At 40.7% G+C, this 11,192-nt stretch overlaps 1 protein-coding gene across 1 annotated transcript; it reads right to left on the bottom strand.

The window, feature by feature from the left end:
- Positions 1 to 352: 352 nt before the first annotated feature.
- LOC115783577 (beta-crystallin A1-like) lies at positions 353 to 8,004 on the bottom strand. The gene is made up of 6 exons (XM_030734471.1): positions 7,931 to 8,004; positions 7,619 to 7,695; positions 7,408 to 7,526; positions 3,357 to 3,498; positions 2,978 to 3,120; positions 353 to 1,454 (listed from the first exon to the last, which is right to left on the bottom strand). The coding sequence occupies exons 2-6, from the start codon at positions 7,691 to 7,693 to the stop codon at positions 1,307 to 1,309; spliced, it is 627 nt and encodes a 208-aa protein (XP_030590331.1). The 5' UTR covers positions 7,694 to 7,695; positions 7,931 to 8,004; the 3' UTR covers positions 353 to 1,306.
- Between the last annotated feature and the right edge of the window lie 3,188 nt (positions 8,005 to 11,192).

Here is an 11,192-nt window from a genome sequence, read left to right as displayed (position 1 = left end):
CAGTGAAATTGCACAAAAATGCTGGATGTAGCAAAAATGTTACAACTTAAAACTCATACATACAAATTGATATTTAATTTTTTTTTTTTTTAGAAACAAAATGTCAGAAGATTCATTAAAAACTCCAGTTTCAAAAAATCTGAATTTCCTGGTCAAGAAGCCAGGCTGCAGTGTCATTAACATAACTTCCCTAAATTTAATGAATTCTGCATAATAAAATAATAAATTGTAAAATAAACTGCAAATAATAAATTCATGAAATCCCAAATGATGTGATGCGTGGCAATATCACTGCCACTCACGTTGTGTACCATGAGTATCCTGTTAGACGGTGATGATCATGATCTTATTGGAGGGACTGGTCCTATTTTTTATTTTGCCATGTAGTCACAAAACTGCTGAACTCAGATACCTTCATGTGGTGGTGAATGAGAATTTACTCTGGATATGACTGTTTGTGTCCATCTTTGACTTCTCAGTGGATTTTAATTCTCATTTGTTTGTGCAAAACAGACAACAAATAAGACCTTTCACTTCACACATTACAATAATCTGTGATTTTGATGCATCGTGAAGCTGGATGAGCTACTATGCCATTGACCTGATACATTTTTCACACAGTCTGGTATGTGATCACCAGAATTTATCATTCACTGACTCTTGTTACTGTCCTGTCGCCTCGCTCTCAGCGCTCAGAGCTAAATGTTCACTTGCAGATCAGCTAATCTGACACCAAACACTGTCCTGTATTCTCACACAATACACAAAACTTTTCACATTCTCAATCTGATCTTTATTTTACATGTACCAAAAGAAAAGTCAGGGTGACACAGTGATGCAGGTGGAGCGAGAAGGTCCAGGGTTCCACCAGCTGACTGGGTCCTTTCTGGATGGAGTGTGCATGTTCTCCCTGTGGTGGGTTCTCTCCAGGTACTCCGACTTCCCACCACAGTCCAAAGACACATTTGTGAAATTAACTGGCGATTCTAAATTGGATGTAGTTGTGAATATGAGCCTGAATGTCTTTGTGTGTACCCTGCCTCTCATCCCATGTAGGCTGGGATAAGCTACGATCGCCCCTCAACCCTGAATATGGGGAGCGGTTAATAAAATGGATGGATGGAAAACACACTTCATTTTTAAAAGAAACAAAAACACATGCTGGAATAAAGAGGTAGCTGCTACATCACTGATGGTTTGTGTCACAGAGAACTGTAGGTTTGAGATCAGGGCCCCTAAAATGCAGCACACAGGTGTCAGCCTGAGCCCAGGTTGTGCTGCTGCTGCTGTCCTGATCTGTCCCCTCTCAGTGCCTGATGCGTCTGATGGACTGGATCTTTGGAGTCTGACAGTGAGAGCCCCAGTTCCTCCAGTGCTGGTAGTCTCCGCTGTGCCTCTCACACTCCATGATGTACTGCTGGCCTCTGTAGCCGGGGTACTCATAGCACACAAAGCTGTGGAAATGCAGAGGCAGGAGAAGGCTATTAATTACGAACAGTCACTATTTAAATGACTAAATGAATGCAAACATATCTTTGATATTACTGTACAACTCCACGATTTTAGTGATTAGTCAACAAATCTGTGACAGGCACGTACCTTATGCTAATTTCATTTGAAGGCTTGTTTTGATGGAAAATACTCATGAATAACAACTGTGTCATGATGAATTCAGTGGAAATGTGTAAACAAAAAGAAAGTCAGTTTAGCTGCTCTGTGAGGCTGTGCTGCTCATAATAAAGAAAAAACAAAGCCCAAGGTTCAAAGTTAATATGATGGGGAGGTAGTCACTTCAGCGCGAGCAGCTCCACTATTAAACAGACCAGAGAGACCCTTCTATTTTAGCATGTTCATTAAAATGTCCTTGTTTATTTCAGATGTTCTGTCAGGCTGAAATTCTGGCAAAATGATAATAAAAAGATACTGCATTTCACCAGGAACCAGTACCAGGAAGAGACATGAGGAGAGGAGTCAAGGCTGCAGATATGCTTACCTTCATTTTAAAGTCAATTAAATATGATGTGGCACAACTGCTTTGTTTTAACCCAATTAGTGCTCCATTATATGACTGAGATGTAGCAGTGTTTGTGACATCTTTTATATTTATGGCTAATTTTAATGAAATTTACAATATGACCCAATGTGGAAAGATATGCTCATAAACACCGAAGGACAAAGTTCGATCACATAGTTGACCATCTTAAATCACTGAAACAACCTATTAAAAGAAATTAATACTTATTTCAGTTGTGCCTCTTTTAAAAATCTGAGCTAATAACACTTGTTTTTTTCCATTTTTAGCCACAGCAGCTTTTATCAGCAGTAGAGAGAGACAGGCAATGGAGGAAAGATACAGGGGGAGGACATGCAGGCAAATTGGCGACAGGCTGGGACTTGAACCTGCACCGCAACGCAGCATATGCATGTGGTCGCCTGCTCCACCGCTGAGCCACCCGAGCTAATAACACTTCTACAAAGGGTACACGTGTGCATCCTTGTTTGTAAGCCTTGCAGTGAGCCGCCTCTATGCATTTTAGTAACTGACACATCCTTCAGTGCTGCATACTGTGATTAATTTCTGGGTCACAGGCAGAAGGGTGGAGGACAGAGAAAATGAAAAAAAAAACAAAAACAAATGTAAAGTCCAGTCACGCCCATTTGAGAAATTAATATGTAAATGAAGGTCTTTATCGGAAGTGATGCAGCTGATCTAAATACTGTTTTTATTCTTAGTTCTTAGTAGATCTTGTTCTTATCTAGGCAACTGCTTCTTTTTGTCTTTCAAATCAGTTTTATTTATTGCTAAGGTATTTTATACTGTAAGGAATATTATAAAGAGACGCACAATGAGCAAGCACTTGGAGACAGTGATGAGAGAAAAACTCCCTTTAAACAGGAAAAAGCCTCATGCAGAACCATCTTTAAAGCCCTTCAGCTTTTACTGAACCTGAACTGGAAGATGTCTGGACTGACTTACGCTCCGCACTGCACCTGCATGGAGCCCACCTTGGGCATGAACCAACCCATGGCCTGCAGGGAGGGGTAGTCGTCACACAGCTCCGTGCAACGGCCCATGAAGTTTTCCCTCTCAAAGATCATCATCCGGCTGCTGTGGTGAGACTTTGGAAACAGAGAAAGATGGGCAGACTAAAGTTAGAGCAGACCGAGCAGACATTTCGCTCTGAGCTGTCTCATTTCTATTTTTGAGCTGTCTCAGCCACCCACTGTGTGGCTCACTGCACCTTCTGTCACTCACTATCATCTCATTTCCATTTGTCATTGCTCTTTCAATCAAGCTTGTGTCTTACACATTCATTTTATCCCCCCAAACCTGTCCTCCCTCTGTTGCTACTCACAGCACAGTAGATGGGGCGCAGTGACATGAAGCGTTCGGTGTGGTAGGCTAGGGAGCCGCTGTAGGCTTCCCAGTTGGGGTACTCGCCCCTCTCCAGGATGAACTGCTGGCCTTGGAAATCATGGTGCTCAAAACCCACCCAGCTGGAAACATTTGTAGAAGAGGTAAAAAATACCAGAGTAAAAATGGTAAGCAGTGTAGTTTGAAATCAGTCTGAACATAAACCAGGCAGGTGATGAGAGGGTCGGCTCGTCAGGCTCATAAGGAGTGCTGATACATCAGGTCCTATTTGGGGATTTATTTTTTCTTTTCTCTGTAGATGTAACATTAAAAACTGAATTTCAGCACTCACACACTTACAGGCATTTTTTTGTGAGAGAGAAAAGCAGACAGGTTTCAGCTATTAACCACAATCAGTGGCTTATGTAACTTTCCCATAACAGGTTAGTAACCACCAACACAGAAAGCAAAGAGTATGTTAATGTGTACTAATTCAGAGACATCTAAGATTTTGCTGTATATACCTTAAAAACACACAGAAAAACACAATTTATCATAAATCATGTGCAGGATGAATATGCTGTTATTTAAATGCATATTCATTGGTCCTTGTATACGTGTGTATTCCCCTTTTCTATCTCAATAACAGTCAGCGCTGCTGTTATTTCTGCTGCTGTTCTGTCCAGTAAACACGTTTTTGTTTTAATAGTGAGGCATCCTAAGATTGGCACATCTCAAAATTCGTCTTAATACAGTATGTGGGCAAGGGATAAAAATGCTGTGCAGTCCTACATCAAATAAAACACACTATTACTCTATTCCTACAAGACAAAGGACTGCAAATGAGAAACACAATCCTCAATTTTTTTATTTATCTTTTTTTTACACTGAACGATGACTGAAAAAGGAAAAGCTGAATATCTCTAGAAGACTGTCTGTCTTGAGTCTAACATAAATTTTTTAAAGACGATGGAACAGAACTTCGCACAACGCACAGCAAACAGCAGTCAGTGTTTTTCCTACCTGCTCTGAAATGGGATTTGTACACCCAAACCACCCAGGCCCAGTCAACACTTCATAAAAACTTCTAACATTAACAGAGTTAGAGTTCTGTAAATGTATCCAAATGAGTATTTATTAAGACATCATACCTCATAAATTTCAGAAAAAGTATAACACAAAAAAATAACTGATGCAAGTGATCAAGTCAGAATGTTTTATTTTATATATATATATATATATATATATATATATATATAGTGTATTTTTAAAAAAATTTGGACACTACTCTGCACTTTTTCTTCCTCCCTTTAGGGGGCACCACAGCAGATCGCCTGCCTCCATTTCACACTATCCCAACATCCTCCTCTGTCACACCAAACCTCTGCATGTCCCGCTTCACTACATCCACAAACCTTGTCTGCGGTCTTCCTCTTTTCCTCCTGTCTGGCAGCTCCATTTTTTACCGTTCTTTGCCCATTATATCCACTGTCCCTCCTCTGCACATGCCCAAACCATCTCAGCCTTGTCTCTAACTTTGTCTCCAAACGGCGCAAACTGAGCTGTCCCTCATTTCTAATCCTGTCCCTCCCAATCATGCCAAACAAAAATCCTAGCATCTTCACCTCCACCTCCACCTCTTGTCTGTATGTTAGTGCCACTATCTCCAAACCAATACCATAATAAGATTTTTATTACGTGATTTTTTTTCCAGCAAAACTGTATAATATAAATAGACTGGCACAGATGTAGTACTTTTCTATACTTATTGCACCAGTAGTTTAAATAAAACCCTGAAAAACAAGTATTGTTAAGAATGTGTCAGTTTTGTAATTAAAACCAAGTTAGTCAAAATTACTATCAAAGTCTGAATGCAAGACCCATCACCGATGGGGATCAACCACCATTAATAAAAATCTAAAATAAATGTAGAAGTCAGGATAACATTACAGCCCCATTTCATAACAGAAGACTCTTCAGCAGACATCTGATTACCTTCTACAAAACTATTTTGCCCTAATTTGGAGGCCTTGACCTAAAACTTTAAGTCACCCCTGGGTTAGTAAAGATAATGCGTATTCCAGCAAAAAACGTGTTTTCAGTGTTAACAATACTCATTAACTCAAAACAATTTTATGCCTGCTGTAATAAGATTGATATTCTGAGATTATCTTTAACATTTCTACAAATACTTATGGAATCCCCACTTTGTCCATTTCAGTCAATAATGGTCAATAACGGCTCAGCTCCTCGTGGTTTTGGAGTCCCCACAGACAGACTTTATGACCCGTACTACAGGAGGCCACCTCAGAGAGAGATTGAGATGCTTTGTTTTTGGGGGCCTGTCACGTTGCCCGTCTTTCCATAGCCTATGATGCTATTGATGAGTGACTTCTACAATAGTGGATAGTTGTGCATCTTAGTTAAATGAATAGAAACAGGATATAACAGGACAGTCTTGTTTGGGTGCACTGAACAACTATCTCACTATCCACCAACTTCCTTCAGGTCTTAGTAAGATATCAGTGCCTTTGCAAAGTTTCACTCTGAGAGGAAATCTTCACTCAAAGTACAGTCTAGAACTTGTGTTATGTAACTAGGGTCCCATGAAACAGATACTTGTACTTCCTTCCTCTGTCCAGATGCATTGCTAACCCTGCACTGTTGGTGAAAAGCGTGCTCACTTTTTTTCCTTTTTGCACTGGAGCTGGTGAAAGCAGCAGGTCTTTGGAGAATCACTACTCTGACTCTGGCAAGCTTTCCACACCATGACTAAGGCCTGGGCGGTTACGTATGAGACCACTAGCAGTAAAGATTTGGTCTTAAGTGCGTCAGACACAAGTTTGCTCTTACACTCGGAGTTAAGAATAAATGCTATGCATAAATGTCCCTGAGCATTAGGCCTAGTGCTCTGCTCCTAAATTAAGAGAGCTCCAAAGGCTTTCTGACCCCGTGAGACCTCCTCAGCAGACAGCTGCATTATTTACACAGAGGAAGAGACTGCACATGTTCCTTTAGGGCTCATAATGTGCACTTTATGGTTCATATGAATCTGTTAAGACTTTATATAAAATTTGAAACTAGTTGGCCGATCACTTCACCCTTATCCTGCGTACATCCCATCTGCTGTAACCTTACTGAAGCAATTAATTCAGAGTAAAATGCTAACTTGATGCTCTTCCAGCTGAACTCAGAACTGAACTATGTTTGAATCCACGTGTAATGATGGCGGGGCCACCGAGATTAGTTTTGGGCTGTTTGTGGGTTAAACCTGTGATAAATGTATCACTGCGGTGTAAAAACAATTTAAAAGTGGCAAAAGGATCCATCGTAATGATGAAACTACAGGACTTATCAGTTGAATAAGCAGCTCTGCTCAGTTTTACAGGGCTTTATATGGAGTTTCACCTCATTACGTTAATAACCACAACTATAAATGAACAACTCACCCTAAAATCAAATCAACATTTTTCCTCTGGCCCAAAATATCCACCAACCTCGCTGAGAGCAGTTTTCTTCTCTACTGGACGGCACCTGCCAGCTTTAGCACTGCACAGAAGAAAGCTTCCACCTCCCCTGACAGTGTGAAAGGATGTGAACATGAATGGTTCACAAGGATTTATTTTTTTAAAGCGAGTCTCAGTAAGACAGTTCTTTCTAAAATGATTGCATCCTCTTCATCTGACACTGGCCTTCAGATACCATGAATGAAAAAAGTACAACATGCTGTGAAAAATAAAACCACACGCGGCCTTTAAAGTATCAATTAAAGTAACAGCTTTTGAAGCCATAAAATGGGAAAACAGCTCAAATGTCTTTAAAATAAAATAAAATAAAAACTCCTTTCAGCCCCCCAGTACTGCCTTGGTGTGTGGACCGTACATGTAGGACGCAGTGGCCTCATTGGTGACATGCTTGGCAGTGGGTGCCTCACTCTCTACCCCTGCCTCACAGACACACATTTACATAAACATACAGACGTGCGCGCGCGCACAGAGCGAGTCAGTCAGCTGTCCACAGAGACTTGCAGGCGTACAGGCTGTGTGACTCACGCTCCACTCTCCACTCGGATGGAGCGGATGTTGTCCATACCACAGTTGTGGATGTTGCAGCACTCAGAAGTGAACTCCAGACACTTGCCCTGGAAATGCTCCTGCTCAAACACTATCACCTGCACACAGGGGAAGAGGCAGAGGAAGGGTGAAGCTGCGCATGCCTATAAAGCATTTTTTATGGGTTTAAGCATAAAGTGTGTGAATTCACCTTGAAGAAAGGAGCAGTACCCATGCTAGGGAATAACATAGGTGAGGTCATATGGGTTTTAATGACTCTATTCATTTCTAGAGGGAAGAAAGATAAAGAGCATGAATGAGAATATGGATAAACACTAAAACGCAGCACCTATGGAACAGTTTTAAAATCCCCACCACAACAAAATAATTGATTTCAGGACAACAGCAGCGTCTAGTTGAGGTTTCTTTCTCTCATACAGCCTCTAAAAAGCTACGAACAACCAGTCAAGTTCATCCTTCCCGTGGGAAAGTTCTGAAGCAGGAAATTTCCGGGTCATCTTACCTGGACGCGTTCCTGGAACTCCGCACACTCTAAAATCTCTTTACATAGACTTTAGTCTGAACCTGGAGCTTCTGTTTTATACCGGCGTTCACGCGGGACGCTCGTGCTCGTTAGTGTGCGCGTGCCACCCTTCTTTTCTAATGATGTGAAAGAGGAGAGGCTGTTAAGTGTTTGGAGCAGGCCGGGACCATGATTGATGAGACTTCCGGTTAAATTCTTCAAAATTAAACTACATTTGTTGTCCTTCATAATTAAAAAAAAAATAAAAAATCTAGTTTAATTAATAGTTCCATTAGGAAAACTGTATCCACAACCTTGTTACAGGTAAGCTGAAGTGCCAGTGTATTCAATCGCATGTTTAATTCATGAGGTTATTGTTCTATTTATTCCTGTTTGAAATTATTACTGTTTATTCCGATTTTTTTTTTTTTTGGGATATATAATTAATTAAATAATTTTTTTCAGCAAGCATTCTGGGGTCCCAGGCTTGTTGCTGTTTCATGATTTAAATGATCACATTTTCACTGACATCACCATCTTTAAGAGATTAGCAGATTTTGATGATAGCGGACAAATTAAATAATCATTTGATTGTATTTTACACGTGAACACGACAGTTGCTGAAGACCCTAATAGCTCCTTTACACGACTCCATATGCTTGACGTTTATTTTGAAGGTGGTTTGAAGTAAACTTCCTGTATTCCGCTGACTAACTGTAGGGAAATTGGCGCAGGTGAGAAAATAAACGCTCCCAGGATTGTGCGTAAAAATGCTTTGTGCGCGCGCACCGGCAAGCTTGCGCACTGGCTCAGTGCTCGATTTCCGCGACCCCCCCCCCACTCCCCCACCGCCTATCACCCAACCTCTCTCTCTTTGTAACCCTATGGGGCCTGTCGACTCAGCAGATCATATACAGCGCAGCCACCGAGATGCGGGTGATGAATGCGGGGCTGTTTTTGGTCTATTCGTATAGGTCAGCAGTGCCATCGTATAGAACAACAATGGCCGGGGCTATAGGCAGAGAATGAGGAGGATTTGGAGAGTCATCCGGGAAGCCTGTTTAAATGGTGGAATCCAAAAGTGAAGGAAATTGGGACAGAAGAATTCAGTTTATTATTCAATTCATTATTGATAACTGTTAGAGGAAAGCATAAAATATAAAAGAAAGCATCAAAGTTTTACAAAAATAATTGTTTTAAAATTATTGTCAGCCTTTGATGCTGCATTCATATCACATGCACAGAACATTTTGACCCTGAAGTTGTGTTAAAGGAAGGACTACAGTCCCCACTGCAACACCCACCCCCTTCAGTTAGCTCTTTGCTGCTTGACATTTCTTTAAGAGAGCCTCAAGTTCTCCTTAACATGTTCAACATCACACAGACAAAAAGGCAGCGGCCAACTCAGAGAACACCAAGCCACGACGCCCAGCATTTACCCATTCACCACCACTGCTCTACACAGTGCTACAGTCTGCTACTTTACATGAAAGACCAAGGTTGGACATGGATCTCATTTGAGTGGTGGAGGGAGGACGCATTCAGCACACGTTTAGGAAAAAAACATGAAATCATACATATGGACATATTGTCACGAGGACACTTGAAACTATTAGTAGAAGTGTTTTTACAAATGTATCACATTAAATGTTTAGGAAGTCCCCTGTTTCAGAAGATCAAAAGTAATTGGACAAACATAATTTTGAATACAATGATTATTTTTAATACCTGGATTGGTAGTCAGTGACTACCTGATGTCTAGCACCCATGGACATCACCAAATGATGCATTTCTTTCAGTTAGATGTGCTGCCAGGCCTTTACTGCAGCTGCAGTTTGTGGGTCTCTACCTGAAAGCATGCTCTGCTGGGCTGAGATCAAGTGACTGATATTGCCACTGTCACGATCCATTTGCACTGTCTTATCAGTTTTGTAACATTCGACTGAATCTGAGCAGACAGTATAGCTCCGTACACTTCAGAATCCATCGTGCAGCTTCCAACAGCAGTTACATCACCAGCGGCCCGGTTCAACTAGCAGCCATATGCATCCACGGCATGACACTGACTCCACCATGTTTTCTCTTCCCATCAGTTTGGTACAAATTAATCTTGGTTTCATCGCTCCAAAGATCCAGAACTGTGCAGGTTAACTGGCAAAAGTCTAATCTGGCCTTCCTGCTCTTGAGTGTAACCAGTGAACCGTGATAATCCCCTTTGGCTGTCTTCCGTCATCTTTCAGGCCTTTTAGTGTTGCTGAATTGGTCGGTGCATTCCTTCTTTTTTTAAGAATATAACAGAGCGTAGAATCGATCACTCCTGATGTTTTGGGTGCCTTTCTTCCTTCACTTGCATCAGCATCTCTTTGGGCCTGATATTGAGAGCTGTAGCGAAAAGCTACGAAATGCAGATTTAACACTTGGAATCCACTCCAGATCCTTCATCAAACATGAGCCTAACTGTATAGATTTATATAATGAAAAGTATTGAGATATGACTCCATAATAGACCACATATGTTTCTTTTTTTACAGTTGTGTGGTTATGCAGATGTCTTATCACCCTTTCCTGAACTACAAATATGTTTAGGCTGCAGGGCTGAGGCAATAAGGACAGATGGTGTTGTATGCTGTACAGATTGTAAAGCCCTTTGAGGTATATTTGGCAATAATTGAACTATAGAAATAAACTGACTTGACTCACAACTATAATTATTAACTAACCTTTAATTTCACTGAGATGTGTGTGAGATATTTTCTTTTTTTAGCGTTGCAAATGTCAGCCTTACAAATTATATGAAGGAAAACAGACACATGGACGGGTCAGTCATTGTGGATATTGGTGTAAAAAGCCTTCAGGTGAAGGGGATGAAACTGGATTTGTTTAGCAAAATGGGTTGTCTTTGTTAAGCAGAGGATATAAAGACAAGCCTATGTATGAAAAGTAAAATATAAAATGTCATTAATGGCAAAACCAATCTGATACATTTTTTTCCTCGAGTCAGAAAAATCAATCAAACCAGTATTCAGCCATTATTCAGTGTATTTCACATTTGTGGAGGTGCATCTGCTGTGCCCCACATATTGATCAATGGGCTCTTTGAAGAGGATCTTTTATTTGAGCACGCAGAAAATGTCACTGGTTTTGTTGGTCATTTCATTATTTGTCACCAGATCTGCTAAAAACATGTTAGTGCTCATTCCTGACTTTATATTGTATTATAAAGGACAGATACTTCTAATGAAAGAGAGCCTCTTGTAAAAAT

This window comes from Archocentrus centrarchus, chromosome 1 (assembly GCF_007364275.1).
Source record: "Archocentrus centrarchus isolate MPI-CPG fArcCen1 chromosome 1, fArcCen1, whole genome shotgun sequence".
Taxonomy (NCBI): Eukaryota; Metazoa; Chordata; class Actinopteri; order Cichliformes; family Cichlidae; genus Archocentrus; species Archocentrus centrarchus.
This window is presented reverse-complemented; position numbering and strand designations above follow the sequence as displayed.

Excerpts from the sequence above, each read along its gene's own strand:
- LOC115783577 (XM_030734471.1), bottom strand. The coding sequence starts at position 7,693 with ATGAATAGAGTCATTAAAACCCATATGACCTCACCTATGTTATTCCCT. Across the intron at positions 3,121-3,356 it reads TGCGCCCCATCTACTGTGCT|TCTCACCACAGCAGCCGGAT; the intron begins GTGAGTAGCAAC and ends CTGTTTCCAAAG. Across the intron at positions 1,455-2,977 it reads ATGCAGGTGCAGTGCGGAGC|CTTTGTGTGCTATGAGTACC; the intron begins GTAAGTCAGTCC and ends GCATTTCCACAG.